This window comes from Orbicella franksi, chromosome 1 (assembly GCF_964199315.1).
Source record: "Orbicella franksi chromosome 1, jaOrbFran1.1, whole genome shotgun sequence".
Taxonomy (NCBI): domain Eukaryota; kingdom Metazoa; phylum Cnidaria; class Anthozoa; order Scleractinia; family Merulinidae; genus Orbicella; species Orbicella franksi.
Genome location: NC_138145.1, coordinates 42,547,149 through 42,566,253, shown reverse-complemented (window position 1 = coordinate 42,566,253; position 19,105 = coordinate 42,547,149). Strand labels below are relative to the sequence as shown.

The following is a 19,105-nucleotide window of genomic DNA, read 5'->3' as shown; positions in this document are numbered from 1 at the left end:
TATTACAATGTTTTGAAAACGGCGTATGATAACTCAGACACAATACAATCTAGAGATTTCTAGACTAACACAACTAAAACTTGCCGTTTTGTGTAGACCAATGCAATTTAAACACAAACTAAATTTCCAAAGGTTCTGAAGACGTGACTGGCGACGTCATGCCCTGTTCTTGGTCATGCACAAAATTGTCGGGTAGAGCCTAACTTTCACTCTAAATTTTGATTCCATGTAACGTACTGTCGAGTCTGCACAACCCTCGGCCTAGTCTTCGAACTTTTTCACACATCTGCTTGCCCCCTTAAATGCCAGACGTACATGTATTTTCAAATGCCTCACTCAAATAAAACCTCAAATGTCCTATTTGTTTCAAAATCGATAAGGACATCTTGTCACAGTAGCCTAAAACGCTAATTCGAGAATAGTCACGTGACAGATCATGTCATTACCCCAGGTTGGAGATAACAGATATTCAAATGTTATCTTGCTCTGGCGTAACACGTTACTAGGTATAAAATTGCCAAAGTTACAAGACTTTAAATTTTTTTAGTCTCAAGGGATTCTGGAAAACTTCCTCGACTGGGTGTCAACAAGTCACCTTCGGCACCGATGACTCTTTAAACGATCCTCGCGCTCCCAAGAGCACCGTCTTTTACACCAACGCATTCGTTAACCTACTGCCGATTTCCTTCGGGATCACTTCAAACCTTCTTGATACAGCTGCTAGAGACCCAGTGACAACTGAAACAATCTTCACTATTTATATTTTCCATAATGCCTTTATCTTCATGGCCAGGTCTCGGTATTTATCGACTTTCTTGTCCTACTTACTTTCCACCCTGCTGTCCCCCCGGGTACGTGAGATTTAAAATTATTTTTTATTAATCTCTTTATTATTATGGTTGATCCACTCTTTCAAACGGCTTTGAATGTCCCCAGAGATATTATCACGGAGCAAACGAAATAGCAGTCGGGTATTTCTCCACTGCTCACAAAATCTTTGTTGACACATCTAGTCATACGACAGGATGACAATCCAATCATTTTCTAGGAAAGATGCTGGAATAATATTGACTTCGTTTTCTTAAACCGCAGAAAGCAAATTAAAGGAAAACAAGCAAAACTTGTCTTGCGAATGCGGACTATATTGCTTTCCTATGTAGTTTGAATAGTGACTGGTGATGAGTAACCCCAGCTTCAACAACAAATCGTGTTTTAACCAAAAAGTGTGGTTGGAAAATTGTTCTTTGGGGGCTCTTAACTAAATCATTTAAAACCTGTTTAAGTTGAAAGCGTTCATCTCAATAGAATGCCACCACATTCTTATAAATATGATTTATTTTTTTGCAGAAGAGCAAGATGGTGCATATGCTACACAAACTGCAGGTCAGAAAATATATATTTTGGTTATCTGTTTTTTTTTTGTTCAAGATAATTTCATAGGTCAAACGTCTACGTCAGTGTTTTCTGTGCTATGACCAGCTCCCAGTTGGCTTGATAGCTCAGTTGGTAAGCACTGCACCGGTATCGCAGAGGTCATGGGTTCGACTCCTGTACAAGCCTGATTTTTTTTCAGGCTTTATTAACACTACTGCTTAAGTAGTGTTCCTTAATCCGCAGTTCAAATATATGAATTTCATGCATTCAGTCATTTATTAAAACTTTGTCGCCTCTCTTTTTGGGCACAGTTGTCCCTAATACCGCGCTAATTTCTTCAGTCTTTTTTTTTTTTACTTGTCTTTGTGAACGTTAAGTAAATAATAACAAATAAAAAATAAATTCCAATCGGTCGTGTGTGTTCTCCCTTAATAACGCACACTTAGTGTCAAAACGTGATAAGAAAAAAACGAACTCTGCGGGTCGTGTTTGAGTAGCATGACTGATGTTCTTACCACGTTTTCACGTCCCTTCTGCGTCAAATTACACGTGGACGGCAAGAAAGAGTATTTTTTTCCTACTTCAATTGTTTTCGTGTCAGTTCAGTTCCACATAAAATCAAGAAAACCAAGCTAATTGAAAAATAATTCTACCTCGGTGAAGTACGATCGTTCGGCTGAGTGTAGTCCTGAGAAGGACTGTTTGTGGTGGCTGACGTTTTAACAACCTCAGCGGAGGTCATCATCGATCATAGTCAAGTCTTGACTCCATGGTAACCATGGTAACCAAATCTACATAATGAGTTCCTAACATTTTATTCAGAGGCTTTTGTAACATTGATTGGATGCGTTGTCTGAGTAATTTTTTTTTAAAAAATTATTAAAATAATTCTATAACGGTGCGATAACTAAGTTGTAACCCCTGAGACGCCGTACCCAAGAAAGTGATAATGGAATCATCAATTGTCCACTTTGTAACGTTATCCCAGCTTCATTGCATTCAAACTCTAGTCAACTGGTGAACCAGAACTGAGACCCTTGTGGAGTCCAATATGTCATCCCAGTCATCCCCAGAACTGGAACATGCTAAAATTATTTATAAGAGTAACATGGACATCATTAACAACACGCGCCTTAAGTTAGGGTTGCCTTGTGTCGACCCTCCGGGAAAGAGCGCATCGTTGTTAGAAAGTTGGCCAAGCTTGAGAGTCTTGTTTGCAAAGTAGCGAAGACATTCATGGTTCTACAAAGCGGGTAGTATGGCAGGCATTTATACGCTAGAGGCTAGTTTTGTGTTTCAGTAAACACAGCCTACAAACTTGGCTATTTTACTGATTTTGAGGTACTCTTTCCAGAAGTGTCGATGGATTTTCGTCCAAGACCACTATAAAAAGTTAGTATAAAACAAAACAGTGGCCTATGCCTTGGGGCGCTAGTATCAAGACTATGAGTAAGTCAGTCTTCGTTGAATTTCCAAGTGACAAAATTTTTTTCAATCTACGAATTGAGCTGGATATAATATCGTATCGAAGTGTGACCTTATTAGCTACAGAATAACAACTGGGTGTGGAATCGCAGAACAGAAACTGCTCGCAGTCCTTCAGAAAGGGCAGGTCTACGCAGGTCATGCAAATGGACACCAAGGAGGAGATTTTCGAACCTGAAATTTCGAGACACCCAGACGATATGATTTTGCTAGCTCGCGGAGTTTTTTCTCGCGAACTTCAGTGCATGTTGCCATTTCCATTGCATTTAATTGTCATCGGAAAATAAACGCGAAAAATTTAAACAGAAAAATATCCCCTCATCCTTTCCTCTGCATATCTGTCTACCACACAGAAAAATGATGTTTTGGCAACATTGTTGCATTAATAAATGTCATGTTTCCAAACAGATTGCCAACCGCTTTTGAAACTGGATTTACCAATTAGGAAATTGGCTTTGGGCCATTTTCTTAGGGCCTGTTTACATGGAGGGAGGGTGCCCCGGCTAACCGAGCTACCCTGGGAGGGCTAACTTCTCATACGTTTCTTTAGAAAACGCATTGAAGCGTTTACATGCTAGACAGAGTAGCCCGCCTACCCGGGGCACCCTGTCTACTTGCCCGGGGCACCCGACTAGGCGCGATAGCTTTTTACCATGTAAACGTTTCGTGCCGGGCTATCTCGGCTAGCGGAGGTGAGATAAACCGCGAAAACATGGCGGGGCGAGGTTTTTTTTGTTCGTAGTTACCATTTGCCAGTGTTATCTGCCGAACAGAATGACAGTCAGTCTGAAGAGATCAATGTAATAGATGAGTCTCAGGCAGAGAACAGGCGAAATAAAAACATTAAACTTGCCGCCAAAAAGTTTCTTTGGTCGGCCATTTGTTTGTTGTGCTTAGCGGCCGCTCAAAGGATAGCCCACGCAGCCCACTTACTGTCTCGGTGAGGTGAGTTGCGCGTAAAGGCGGGCTATGTGTCAACCCTCCTAGCCGGGTAGCCTGGTTAGCCGGGGCACCCTCCCTCCGTGTAAACAGGCCCTTACTGAAATGATGTTATTTCAGCGATTTTTTCATTTAATTTGTAATACCTGTAAACTAGCTGGTGAGCTATTTCAGTCCCTGACCTTGTGACATGTCAGGCCTGTAACAGCCCACCATGATAGCTAAGCGTGTTAACACAATATTATTGTATCTTATCTCATCTTACCTTGCCATACTCTATCTTATCTTATCTTATCTTATCTTTATATCCTATCTTTTGTGTATGTTTTCGAAAAATGAGCTTATTATGTACATAGTAGCTTACATAGTAGCTGTGCTAACTGCTGGCTTTAAAGGCCTTTTCCACAAATTTTAAAAATAAAGTCAATGTTGTTGTTGTTGTTGTTGTTGTTAAATCTCATCTTATCTTATCTCACCAGCGTACACTGAAGAGCAGCTCAACTTCCACAGGATCTGTTACATTGCCACTCACGTAGTGTCCGAGGGTTTGCGTTTAATCTTCAAACAGGAGTGGGACAACCGGTATAAGACAACACTTGGTGAATGGCAAGACACGCCAAAGAATGGATTGGATTTCTTCAATCGCGAATCCAAAGCGAACAAAAGAAGAAATGCCAGGCTTTTGGCGACAATGAGAAAAGGTAATACAGCTGAATGGGACAGTACTATGCTCTTTTACGCCATTCGTTTTTCCAATTCTATCCACGAACTTAACCCGCTGATCCGCTCTAGCGTAAATGATCTCAGAGAATTTCGCAATTCTTACTTCGCTCATATGGCAGGGGCTCAGCTCTCAGACCGGCTCTTTAAAGATGCTGTTCGCAAAGTCGAGAGTGCATTTCAAGCGCTTGGCCTGTCCGTCGCCCAAATCCAAACCACCAAAACTACTTTCTTAACCGATTTGGTGTCTCTCCCCGATCCGAAAGAGATTAAAGAAGAACTAGATCTAATAAGGATTAAAGAAGAACTAAATAGAATTGATGAACAATTTGAAGGTCGAGAATGGCAACTCCAGTATGGGCGTCATGAGCAGTCTTTTTGCGTCCTTCCACCGGTACCGCCTCACCAAATCGCAGGTCGTGAGAGTGATGTCGCCACAATAGTAAATAAGCTGGACAACTTGAGAGCCACTAGTAAAAACAGGCTCAGTTACTTTTATATCTCAGGTAATCCTGGAAGTGGCAAATCTCAACTGGCTGGCTTAGTGGCGAAGAGAGTCTATGACAAGACCATCGACCTTTCCAGTTCGCCATCATTTGTAACGACTTTGAACGCTGAAAACATGGACACGCTTCTGGAATCCTATGTGTCATTGGCAACAAAAGTGAGCTGTCCTGAACCCACAGTGACCAGCATCCACAGTTCCAAGGATAAGTTGACAGAAGAGAAAATAAACAATCTCAAAAATTTGATGGGGACAAAAATTTCGTTTTACAAATGGTGGCTTCTTGTAGTTGACAATGTCACTAGCTTGTCTACGACGCTGGGTTTCCTTCCTGAGCTTGGAAGTGAACAATGGGCAAACGGCCAGTTGTTAATTACAACACAGGACTGTTCGTGTATCCCTCCAGACAGCTCTCTATGTTGTCATACCAGTATAAGCCAAGGCATGACATCCGAGGCCAGTGGATTTCTGGCGACGATTTCTGGTATCGAAGACGATACAACAGGGGCAAATAACGTCGCAAAGGCATTGGACTACCAGCCTCTTGCTTTGGCCAGCGCAGCATTTTACGTAGCAAAAGTGCGTGAGCTACATCCATACTTCAGCTGGAACGACTACTTGAAAAAGATAGAAGAAGGCAAGCTTGCCCTAACCCAAGAGGTTCTTGCCAAAGCAAACCAAATTTACCCTAAAACTATGACCGCAGCGATCCAGATTGCTGTTAAAAGAGAGTTGAATTGTGATGAGGAAATGAAGCATGTATTAACTTTCCTCGCCTTCTGTGCACCACAGCCGTTGAGGTTAGACATTTTGACCAATTACGTTCTGAATGTGTGTAGAGGTCAAGATAAAGAGGATATAGGACTACGTATCCAAGGTTCATCTCTTATTCTAATCGACAAAAGGAAGGACGGTGTCTACATTCGCCTACACCAAGTGGTACACGACATCGTCAAACTCACCGTGATTAATGACAGTATGAATTCGAATGAACACGTTCGAATTGTTCATGCTGCAGTAATGTCATTCAACCAATTCATTGAGGAAACAATACCTTGGACCTGGGACAAGTTAGATTCTGTCGCGCAAACCAAACATTTTGTTGGACACTTGAAAACTCTATCTATGGAAATTGGACGCATATTTGCTACTGAGGAGCTCAAGAAAGACCAATCCATCACAGATATCTCTCTTAGTTCGTTTTTACGAAGGCTTGGCCGGATTACACAGTGTAATGCGGAATACCACTCATCTCGGAAGTACTATAGTGCTGCTGTAAAGGTCATGGACGGTACTCAGACACGTGAAGGTAGTGAAGAATTGGCACGCGGATGCACCGGTTTGGGCAGAGTTATTAGTTCCTTGGGTTCCCATCACGAAGGAAAAGAGCATTTAGAACGTGCCCTGTCCATTCATCGTAACAAGTTGGGACTAGACAATGTCGAAGCAGCGTGTATTTACAGTTTCTTAGCTAAAGTAGAGCGTCGCTTGGGAAACCTCCCGCAAGCTAAGAAGCATTTTAATAGTTCTTTACTGATTCTTAGCAAACTGAATCTGGAACAGGATAACGATGCCGCTCATACGTACCTTCACTTAGGTTCTGTTCAGTGTGACTTAGGTGACCACCTGGAAGCAGAGCAGAATCTTCACCTGGCTCGTTCTATTTATCGGGAAAAGTTTGCCCCTAGGCATGTTGATGTCGGCCGAACTTTCCATCACCTGGGTCTTCTACAGTGTAAGTTGGCTAACTTGCCAAAGGCCAAGGAGTATCTTGAAAACGCCCTTTCCATTCTTCTTGAAAAGCTGGGAACTGAGCACGTGGAAGTCGCACGTAGCTACGATCAATTGGGTGTTGTGGAGTTTAAAATGAGAGAGGATCAACAGGCCAAGAAGCATTTTGAACTTGCCCTATCCATTTTATCGAAAAAGCTTGGGCCTGACCACGAAGATGTCAAGCGAACTACTTGTAACTTGAGTCTCTGCGATAACTCTCCATGCGTTTTCCACAACTGACTCTTTCATGGGAAAAGAAGAGAAAATGCTTCAATTGACTGACGGAATTCTCGCTTTTTATCCAATCAGATTCATGGTCATTAGTGCCCTATTCGTAGTAATTTCGTTTCCGTTGTTTCGTTTTCCCTCTTCTGTGTATTATATTGTCACTGTTTCCTTTCACTGAAAGAGAAATTTCTCTATGGACCGATGACCGGACTCGTTAAGCATGTGCTGACATAACCTCCAGGGTTCATTCTCGTACGCAGGGCATTCATTCGCTTCGACCAGCGGTCGGGAAACCAGCGACTCTTCTTGGAATCACGCACTGTATGTTTTTTTAGCCCACGGTGTACTAGCGCCGGTTTCTAGCACTTTCCAGCCTTGTACTTTGATGGATAATCACTACCAATCCTCATAAGTTGTTACCTTTATAGTAGTATCAAACAAATACCCAGTCATTGGTGCACAAGGTCATTCTCGACCCCAGAGCCCTTCCCGTTTGCGCATGTTTAACGGACGTGACGGCGGGAAAAGCTCTTGGCCACTCTACGCACTATGTAGCCAAAATCTAGCTATTAAGGTAATTCCTCTGAAATAAAAGTGACAATAGATTTTTGTTCAAACTTTGTCCACTGAATATTTGTCATACGATAACTTCAATTTTGAAATAAAAAAGGGGGGTGCCCATCCTCATTAAGGAGCAGTGAGACATTGAAAATGCCCTATTTTGGCATTATTTAATGCTTATCATAAGAACGCATTTCCAGTAATTGTAAAATCTTTGTGAGCCCAGACTCATAAGAACACGCATTAAACTACAGTCAAAACATTGTGTCGGACACAAATAAACAAGTTTGATTCAGACAGAAAGCTAAATCCTTGATTAAAAATTTGAACCAAATTTCTTGACGTGGTTACCAAACTGCAAATTGAGAAGACTACAGTGTATCTGCTATTTTTCTTATTTATTCAATTTTCAGCAATAGAAATTAGATCAGTCTTTTCTCACGCAAAACTTATGATTAGTTGATTACAATGACTGGAAAAAAAATTGGGGTGCCGTGCTCGTTGGTGAGCTAGAGCCATTTTTTCAACTGACAGAGCTCAATATCAAGGCAAATCCGTCATGTTTTCAATATGCGAGTGCACGAGCGCGCGCTAATGACGCCGTAAATCATGCGCAGTAAGGATGCGCGATGCAAATGTGAGGAATGACCTTAAGGTCTCACAGTGCATGCTTAAGTTTTACAGACAAGACTTACTGACGTTCTTTACTACCATGCCAAACAAACGAATCCTTACGAAAAGGATAGATAAACATTATGCTGCAAGTTGGTTCGTCCAATTACGAAATTCAAACGTTTACAGTTGGTCGAATTAGGAAGTAAAATTCAAGTAATGATTTTTGCTGGAGAAATGGCACACTTCTGTCACTCTTTTACACTGGGTAAGTAAAGTATTTGAAGTGTAAGCTCAGTTCGGTTCAGCTGACTTTGGATGACCATATTTGTACTGCTCAGTGCAAAACTGACTAGAAAGAATTGAGTCTTAACGCAGAAATATCTTTCTTTTTTTCTTTTTATCTCGATGATCTGGGACACCTCTCACTGTTGTTGTTTATACACTGCAGGTCGTCGAAAGATTTGATTCAGTAATATCTTACAAAAAGTAATAAGCTTAAATGAAATTATTGCAGTATAGTCATTTGTTATCTCTTTTCATATTTAAAGCCCTGGCCAAACGGACTCGCAAGTAGACGCAAGTTGTCAACTTGCGTCTACTTGCGACTCCGTTTGGCCAGGCCTTGCGTGCACTTGCGTTGACTTGCGATGACTTACGCTCAGTTTGGTCGAGATCAAATTTGCACGCAAGTCGACGCAAGTTTTTTACCGTTTGGCCACCCAACCTAAGTCAACGCAAGTTGAGTGACGTCCATTAACCTATTATTGGCCAAAGAAATACAATATATGTCTGCCTTGAAATGGGTTCTTTTGCGACCTGCGTGTACTTGCGAGGAAACTTGCGAGTCCGTTCGGCCACCCAACGCAAGTCTCTACGTAAGTTCAACTTGTGGCTACTTGCGACTACTTGCGAGTCCGTTTGACCAGGGCTTAAGGACGTTCGCGCGAAAATTTTCCAGTCAATAGATGTTTTTTTTTTATTTTTTACTGCAGTCAGATAATGAGTTACTTGTGTCAGAAATGCAAAACTAAATTGGGGGTCACCGACTTCGTTTCAGAGATAAAGCGTGTGGAAAACTAACCTGATTTTGAAAAATTGGCGCACGTAATTCAGCATGGTCTACAGGGGTTTAAAGTTAAAAATATCGAAGGTGAGTCAACGGAGACAAACGATCTTAGTCATATTTTGTAGAAGTGGGTCTGTTGCGTAAATTATTCCAAATGTTACCAACGTTTTCACAAAACTTAACCCTTCAATAGGCATTTGAAACCGTCGCACAGATAAACGAAGAGCTAAAAAGAACGGAATTCAATGGTGCATTTTGCAAAAAATTCAAACTTCTAGTCGATAGATTTTCTACATTTTTTCGCTAAGCGTAGAAAATCGGTAGAGAAAATGATCGATCAAAAGAAAAATAGGGGTCACCGAACGTCACGCAATGGCCGTCTGCCCTATCATTGTTCATTTTATCACTTAGCGCGCGTTCTCACGCATGACGTGGCGTGTGAATTTGCATGCACAGTAAGGATGTGCAGAAACAATTAGCGCGAACGTCCTTAATATATTTCCTCATGACAACACAGTGTCGTCTTTTTTATTAACTCTTTTACAATGAAATTCAAGAAAAATTAATTATTCAAAAAAGAATTATTCCTGCTAACATGGGGGCTAGACAGATGCAGGACTATTATAATACATTAGGGTTTTCACGTATTAGCGAGCCATGGTTTTGAGGCATAATACAGTAATTGCCAGATCCTCAGCTTCTTAAAGGAGCCTAGTCAGTCCTGCTATTTTCGATGCCATCAAAGTTATTGATATTGCATGGTGAAGCGGAATTGTGTTGCTTTACTGTAAGTTGTGTTCCTGAAAGTATGCCCCTTATCTTTAGTAGTTTCACAGTGATTTTCTTTGCTTCGACATGCTCCAAATGAAATACCATAGCAAACTCTTGTATGTAAACAAAAACAAAGGTGTGGCTGACTAGGACCCTTTAAGGGGAGTTTTAGATGGCTGCAATTCATTGGGAACGAGTGTAAAAAATAAATAAATAAATAAATAAATAAATAAATAAAAGCGCACCTATTAAGGTTACCTCTGCTGCCCCCCCACCGAAACACCCCTGTGATCCCCCTATGGCCTGTTGACCTTTTGAGCCATCACGCCGTGACGAGCCATCACGCGACATGAATTTGCAATGTTGGCGTGACTTCCTGTCAGATAACAGGATAAAAACGGCCATTTATTTGATTGTTTCCACAGGGCAAAGATCAATTATATTTCATCTGAATTTCCGCTGAGTTTAATTTAACATTTATCTGCTCGGAAGGCCTCAAATCCTCTCTGATTTTCTTAAGTGAATTGTCACTTCGAACTTTCGTGATATGAGAAATTTAATGTCTGTTTTTTTCGGATTGTTCAAAATGTCCTTTAGGTACCAAAAAATGGTCAGCTATCATTTTCGGAAAGGCGATAAGACTTAGTAAGGTTTTCGGGAAATGGACAAAAAAGTCCTAATAAATTCGAGAATACTCAAGTTCCCCTAGAATAACCGACCAGATAAATTGTTTTAAGCGCAACCTAAAATTAACCTACAGAGCTTTAAAAGCACTCCAGATAGCCTAAAACAGCGTTTAAAAGCATTTAAGAAAAACCTTCGTTGGGTGCCCATTGCACTATCGCGGACCTGCTCACAAGCATGTCAGGAAAGCCGAAGAGGCGAACTTTAACTGAGCCAAATTTTTAGTTCTTCACGAGTGTTCCGACCGCTGAAGCACACGTATGTGGAGTGAATTTTATTGGGCTTTATGGAACTGTTGGTTTAATTGCGATTCGGGACTTTTCCTTTTGAGGAGAGAGTGATTTGTGGAGTGACGTCTGGCCGGCGATCGATGAAGTGGTCTGCCTTTCACTTCTTTTAGAAGGAGAGAGAACGATTTCGAATAACTTCACTAAACGGCGTGAGAATGGCTTCAAAATCGGCACAAGAGACAAGTGCGCGACACATTTGAGGTGGGAAAACTTTATTTCAAATTAGATTATTATTTACACGATTTTTTAACGATTGGTGATTTTCCCATACAATTCTATTTATACACAAGCTGTCCCATACACCACATATGCAGAGTCGATCTTTGAGCTTGCGAAGTCTGTGCCCCATTGGCCACCGTACTCTCCCCACTCCTTCCCGTCCTGTTAGGATAGAGCACTTCGCGGGAGCGGGAAAGAGTCTCCTTGATTTTCCCCGTCAAAACTTGATAATTATGAGGAAAATAAACCTCGGAAAGCTACGGTGCTCCACACAGTCTTCTGTTAATGGTCATTCTCCAAGTTGCCCTTCCACAAAAAGCCAAACCCAGGCTACAATTTCGAGTTTCTTCGTTAGAAAACCATGTTCCAAGTCGGAGGATACTGACAACACAGGAGCGAAATCTCCTAAGGTGGGCTTGTTCACAAGACTGCGGTATCTACTAACCCTGACTAACCTAGTGCAGGATTGTATACTCTTTCTTTATTTGGAATATTTGATATTTTGATATCTACTGTTTCCTGAACAAAAGCAACGTAGAATGTACTGTTCTGGGTGGGAGAGGGGAGAGTTAGATGATGGCCTGTGTAATACGCAGACTCTGGACTGCAGACTGCAGATTGCGGACCCCGGGTAAAATGCAGACTGAGGGTAAAATGGAGTCTGCAGTCTGCAATTTACCCTCAGTCCGCATTTTATGCCCCAGTCTGCAGTCTGCAGTCCGTGTTTCACACTGACCTTGTAGAGGATGGATGGAAGGAAGGGGAGAGAGGAGAGGGGTTAGATGAGAGGAGAGGGTATGGAACAGTCTCTCGTAGTTACAGGGTATGGATAGAGCTAGACATAACATCTGCTTTCAGTCACTTTGGTGCAAATAAGTTTAGTGACATCTTCAAAGTCTGGTGAGACAGAGATGCCATATGCCTATGTGTTCTTCCAGAAAATATCCATACCCCTCCCACGGAAGGTTTTGTACATGTAGCTTGAACTCCCCCACCCCTCCGGAAATTCCATTTTAGTGTCGTACTTTCCTTTAAAAAAATGGGCTTTTGAAACCCCCTCCCCCTTGGAATTTCTATTAACCTCCCTTGGGGTGGCTGTATGGGTATTTTCTGGAACTACACAATATCCACTCAAGGTAATTCCTTAGTATTGCATTGCGCATCCCTACTGCACACGATTTTCGCGTCATTAGCGCACGCGCATACAAAACGTAAGAGATTTCCCTCAAACTAACCTCGATAGCAAAGTAAATGCTGCTTTTCTCTTAAACGAGCACGGTGACCCCCGATTTTTTTGTTCCAGTATTTGCTAAGAACTGTCTGATAAAGAACATATTTGAAGAAGAAAAAAAAGTTTGATAGTAGAACAATTTTTTTTGGAAAATGGTTCCGTACTGGGTGTATTTTGGCCAAGGCAAGGACTTCAAGCTAACCACGGAACTGTCCGAAAAAGTGCAATATTCCCACAACCAGGCAATCAAAAACGATTTAAATGAAGCAATACTGCTTATGTGAATAAAAGAAGCTTTACTTTCAGTAACCAAGACTTAATTCTGTATGAAGGTGATTCAAATTTTTATTTAAGCGCAACCATTGAAAATAGCCCATTTTAAGAGCCTGCTGACGCGTAAACAAGCATGGTGACCCCATTTTTTTATTGCATTTTTTTAATGTTCATATCATGAATGTTAATTATGCCAAGTTTCAAAAAAAGTTTGATAGTAGAACAATTTCAAGGGAATTACCTTAATTGATTGTTTCTGTCACCATTTTGTCAACTTAAACATTAACTCACCTAGCCCTGTGCCCAGGGACATCTTTCTTCCTGCTTCCCCCTCCCTCTCACAATTTTTTTTCACGTCTATACATCTACAGTGTCCTTCGCTGTATACTTGTGAGTGAAATTTACGTGTAATGTCAGTTGTTTATGGAATTTTGGGCATATAATGCCTAAATGGGACGGGTCCAGACCTGCCTCCTATAACCTCTCCCTCACCCCCTCCCAAATCCTGCACCCCTGCATAATTACAGTACTATAGTACAATAGATAAAATGTCAGTAGTTGCAGGCAAATATGAAAAAATCCCAGTCCTTGATGGGATTCAAATGTGTATAATTTGTACATGTACAAACTCCCAGATACCAATCTCTAAGTGCAATTAATTCAGTGGGAAAAATATTCAACATAGAGAAAATTTTATTGACTGATAGCAATTGTATTTTATTTATTTTTTTATTTTTTCATTTTTTGCAGAGGACTATCAGCAAGTCATCTCATGATGAGGACAACAATGAGTGCGTTGCACAGAATTCTAAGAAGCAAAGACTTCATCTGGATCAGTCCATGCAGGATGGTGACCAGGGTGATGACGACCATTTGACATTGACAAACAAGGAGACATTAAGTTCTTCCACAATGGCTAAATTGAGCTGCTTTAAAATGGACTCAAATTTAAAGGATCAGTCATCTAGAAACAATGAGTTGGGAATTATATCTCACTCCAGAAGTCACCAGGAAAATTTCAAGTTGGATAAAGATTTTGATAGCGAAAGTAGCGGGGCTCATATCTCTGTTCTTAACAATGGTGATATAGAGGAAATGGAGATAAACAATAGCATTTCTCAGGAAAGCTTCAACTTCACAAAATTTGCGTGCGTGTCGCACACACCTGTGAAATCAATCAGCAAGATTAAAGCTGTACTGGACAAGAGTGACGCAGACAGTTTGAAGTCTTTGAACTCCAGGACTAGATCTGCATATACACCACTGGAACTACAGTTTCTTGAAGTGAAGGCTAAATACCCTGATGTTATTTTATTTGTGGAGTGTGGGTATAGGTACAGATTCTTTGGAGAGGATGCTGAGGTAATTATCATACCTCCTTCTAGCTGTGTTGTTCCTGAAAATATCCACTCACCACCCTCGCGTAGGGTGTTTTGGTTAGAACCCTTCCCCACCCCTCTGGAAATTCCAGTTAAGCTTCATACTTACCCCTCAAAATATTTCTGTTTAAGGCCCCCCTACCCCACCGCTTGCAATTACCAATGACCTTCCATGAGCTGGATATGGACATTTTCTGGAACTGCGCAGAATGAGATTCGTTAAATCCGGTAATGATTGTCAGCAACCTTAACAAGACCTGTGTATCTATTATTACAGTGAGGACACTCAAACCTTGAACACTGGACATTGTGTTGTATATTTATTGAGCTCTTTAGAATTGGGGCTCTTCATACCATATAAAAGATTAGCATTTTTGCAGTGTAAAGACATTTAAAATACTTTTATTACTTTTTTTTGCCTGGTTTACCTGGTTCACTTGTCTGGTTCACTTGTTTCACCTGGTCAGGAGGCTAGGTCACCTCATTTAACTGGTTCACATGGCAGACTCAGTTGGCGGTGGGCAAAGTTGTGTCCAATAGCCTGTGGCGAGTGGATTGTATGGTTGAAGTGATCTCATAGGGAAGTGATTTGTTTGGAGAATTTTCTTTTGAGGAAATTTAGGAGGGGTTCTGGTGAGAATGGCTTTTGGGCAAGAACATCATACTGTAGTTACAATTTGTCCGAAGGGTAACATCAGAGATTGTCTTTTTTTTTTTGGCACCTTGCAACCACTTGCCCATGAAACAGTGCAAAAAATGTGAATATATTAAGCTATGTTGTACATGTACATGTAGATGGTTTAACATATTTATTGTTGGATAACAACAAACTTTAATGATACTTTCAACACAAAGTTGAGTGACTGAATGTTTCTTAATACAATGATGTGGGGGGGTTGCATTAATCTTTATTGCTTACAAGCTCAAAAAGGTAAATGAATGAAAACCAGCGAACCATTATTATAATGTTGTCTTTTATAGATTGCTGCCAAGGTACTCAACATTTTTTGTCATATGGATCATAATTTCAACACTGCAAGTGTACCTACACACAGATTGCATGTTCACGTCAAAAGGTAACCAGTGCCGGCTGTTGACTGAAATTTTGATGTATCTGTGTAACTCAAGTACACAGGTAACCCCTAAAAGTAGCCTGAGGTAGCACAATGCCATTGTTGTGGTCTCATCATCATCATTATTGTCATCATTGCCATCATCATCATCCTCATCCTCATCGTCACCATTATCATCATTGTCGTTGTTATGGTCATCCTTTATTTAATAATACAGGCTATTAAAATGTTGGCATCTCATGACGTGATGTCCTGCTCTTCAGGTTGGTTAGTAAAGGTTACAAAGTTGGAGTGGTGAAACAAACAGAAACAGCAGCACTGAAAGCAGCTGGGGAAAACAAAAGCAAAGTTTTCACAAGAGAGCTGCAGGCACTGTATACAAAGACAACATTAGTTGGGGAAGGTATTTTTTTTGTCATAACCTTATTCATCTGTTTAGTGACCCAGTGGAATCTGGGTTGAGCATTCCAGGTTCGAGTGTACAGTGTAGGGTCATTACATTGTGTTCTGGGAAGCTCCTCGAATGGGTACTCTCATCCCATTTGCGCTTTCCCTTTGGAAATTATTATCTTCTATTTCTTCTTTTTCTTGTTTTTGTTTTGCTTTGTTCTATTTTTTTTTATCTCATTCCCAATAAAGTTTATTAAATGAAAAAGTTCCTGGGCAAGACACCTTACTGACAAAGTTCCTTTCCCTTTCAGCCAGGTTTATAATTGGTTACCCTACCATAATTATACTAAGTCTGTTTTTATTCTAGTGTCTAGAAGAATCTTTATATCCGGGACAAAGGGGAGGGGGAGGGGAACGGGTTGGCTGGGGGACTAGATATGCTGTATCCCACTCTTTTTATGTTACAGAAACTGGGATAACTCATGGCAGTTTGGGACTACTGGCATGATGCAGGCTTTACATGTACATGATGTATCAGTTTTAGCTTTATTTGAAATAAAATAATAGAAATTAGCCCCTTACTGTAGATAGCTTGATGATACCAATTGCAAAATGTTTCCGAAAACATTGTAGATCCATGCGTGGGAGTGCATTGTCTTGCACTATACTTTTAAACTCTCCCAAACTTTTTGACACATTTGTAGCAGGCACAGTATTTTCATTTCTTAAAATAATGCATAGAGCGGTTTTCATTGAGTCCTGTCTATGGAGGTATTATCTATGACAAAATTTAATACTCAGTAATTGAAATAAAATCATTGCAGTCATGAATGTATCATTCTAAAGCTGAAATTATGGCAACAAGCTGATTTTGCAAACAGTCATAATGCATGCCTCTTTGTGCTATGCCTACTGCTGTCATGTATCTTTGTGTTTATTACCTCTTTATGTTGTGCGTATTTGTGTCATGACTAGTCGCAGAACCAGCTTGTTGCCATTCAACTTTGGGTTGATGCATTCATGATTGCAACGATTTTATTTCAGTTACTGAGTATCCAATTTTGTCATAGATACAACTCCATAAGTTTCATAAATCCAAAACCAAAACCAAATTAACTACCAACCAATAATTATTAGACCGCTCAGCCAGTCTCAAACTGTAGTGAAACCAAAACCAAAGTAATTGCCTGATTACTTTCAACACTCAATTGAAAACCACTCTAAAATGAAAATAGGCATTTAATCACAAAAATGCCCTCCTTGATTGCTTCATATAATGTATTAAAGATATGAAGACATTGGAAGAATTGGATGAAGTTGACTCTGTGGAGATGGGCAGTGGGTATCTTATGTGTCTTGTTGAGGTCGATGTGCAGGACTCTAAAACAAGCAGTGACAAGAAAATCTTTGGCTTGGTGGTAAGTTATTTACATTGTTGAATGGTGTCAGGCAGGGGCTCATTAAGGCCGGGCACTGGGCAATTGACTGACTGTGAGGCTGATTTTGTCCACTTCATTTGACCATCTGGAAGAAAGTTTTGCTCGCCTGTAAAACCCAGTAGCCCCCTGATGAAAATGTTATTGAGAAACTCCTGTGTAGCAGTACGTTTTGGTAAGGGTACATGTATGCATGTAAGTTGGGATACTTTCTTAAGGAAAAAGTGTAAAGCTAAGGTTTAACATACACCAACATTTAAAGTCATAGCCTATTGCTTAGTTCAAGGAGCAGATTCAAAGCTTGAAGCAGTGGCACATTTTCATACAAAAAAACCTTGAATTCTAGCTTGCCCTTAGGACAAGTATCTCTCAAATTTTGCTTGCCCTGGGTACTTAAGTCAACGATTTAGTTGGCAGACAACTTGCTTGATGACTTGCCCATTGGGCAAGTGAAAATGAAAAGGTACTAACCCAGAAGGAAAATCTCCTTGTCGCGGATGACAGGATGGCCCTTTCTTCAAGCCCTGTAATCTAAGCAGCCCTGTGGTGCATGACTGTGCCAGAAAACTGCTGACCAGCACCAGCTCAAGTCTAACTTTGCAAAATTACATTGTCACACAATTATGACAAAATACAGGTAAAACAACACTTCTTCAATTTTTTAAACTTAATAGACCCTATTCATAAATAGTACAAATATTATTAAAAATTCTTTTGTAAGTATTAAAATTAGCCTGACTAACCTTGTTTTTGAGTTGATAATTCAAAAGAACTTTTACTGTCAAACTGAGTTTAGTGAGGCTAACTTAAATGCATTCAAAAGAACTTTAATTATGTATTGGGTCTATTAATACTTTTATTCTAACAATCCAAACTGAACCCACAAGAAATCTAGGGAAAAAATTTGCTGTGGGAATTTTTTGACAGGCTGTTCAGCCCTCCACTGGTGATGTCGTCTATGATGAATTTGAAGATGAGCCAAGTTACACAGAGCTAGAGTCTCATTTTGAGCACATCAGCCCAGAAGAGTTACTCCTTCCAGATTCCCTCACCGTACAAACAGAGAACTTCATCAGGGATTATGTTACAAGGGTACAAAGGTAATTGTCAATAGATCTTTATTTTCTGATGTTAGACTTTTTCTTGACATCTTTGAGTTCCCCCCCCCCCCAGCCCCCCCTCCTATGAACACAAGCAATACCCCTAGCACTAAGAACAACAGAGGTGTAGATTAACAAGAACAAATGGTAACAGATCAACTGCTCTTCCTTACTTGAGATTTTTCTGGCAGAAATATAACATGGGGGCTAATCTTCTGTCTGTATCTGTACTATACCTTCAGTTAATAGTAATTTTTTATTTTAGGCTGGATTTTAAAAGCCTTGTCTCTGACCTGTACATGTAGACATATATGACTGCAGATTTGGTCAAATCTCCTTAGGATATTAGCCAAAAAACACATGTGAGAAAATTCTCCAGCCCCCCTCCCCTTAAATAAGAACAATAATGGAAGTATCTAAGAGAATGGAAACAGAAAGCTGTGGACAACAATCATAAGGTCTTGGCTAACCAGAAATGCAGTTCCTCTTCTTTCAATTCCTATATTTCCTTCATACTGCTGTAAGAAAAAGAGTACATAAAGGATGTTGTTGTTGTCCCCTTTTAGCATCTTATTACTGATTATTTTATGAATGCATATATCTACTTTTTCATCTGCTACTTTTCTCTGAGAAAATGTCTGGCCCTATTTTCCATTGTGGGAAACAGAATTAAGTCAATATGGTTTGCTGCTAAGCACATTTCATTTTGTTAAAATTCCTACAGACCGGAGAACAGTATCAGACTTGAAAGAATGCCTGATCGACTGTTTGATCACTCAGCAGCTCTGAACTGTATCACAGAATTCTATGAAGAACATAGACCTGTGCGAAATGAGGACGTATGCAAAGTGAATATCACAAGAGAATCAAATGAGCAGCAAAAATGTTCAGCATTGGAAATGATCCTCAAATTACCCAAGTCAGTTCAGACGTGTTTTGCAGCACTTATCCAGTACCTCAAAGATTTCAAGCTAGAGAGAATTCTCAGATTAA

At 40.4% G+C, this 19,105-nt stretch overlaps 1 protein-coding gene across 3 annotated transcripts in view; it reads left to right on the top strand.

The window, feature by feature from the left end:
- LOC145481117 (DNA mismatch repair protein Msh3-like) overlaps positions 1–19,105 on the top strand; it is a 75,443-nt gene that overhangs the window by 41,484 nt on the left and 14,854 nt on the right. For 2 of the 3 annotated variants that reach the window (XM_081459520.1, XM_081459514.1), the window contains exons 1-7: positions 11,242–11,640; positions 13,485–14,096; positions 15,095–15,189; positions 15,450–15,589; positions 16,864–16,994; positions 17,940–18,112; positions 18,837–19,105. The exon at positions 18,837–19,105 is cut by the window's right edge and continues 4 nt beyond it. In XM_081459520.1, coding sequence (XP_081315646.1) covers positions 11,320–11,640; positions 13,485–14,096; positions 15,095–15,189; positions 15,450–15,589; positions 16,864–16,994; positions 17,940–18,112; positions 18,837–19,105 — 1,741 coding nt within the window. In that variant the 5' untranslated portion in view covers positions 11,242–11,319. Of the gene's footprint in view, positions 1–11,241; positions 11,641–13,484; positions 14,097–15,094; positions 15,190–15,449; positions 15,590–16,863; positions 16,995–17,939; positions 18,113–18,836 lie in introns of those variants that run through there. The other variant, XM_081459526.1, reaches the window with a different exon arrangement.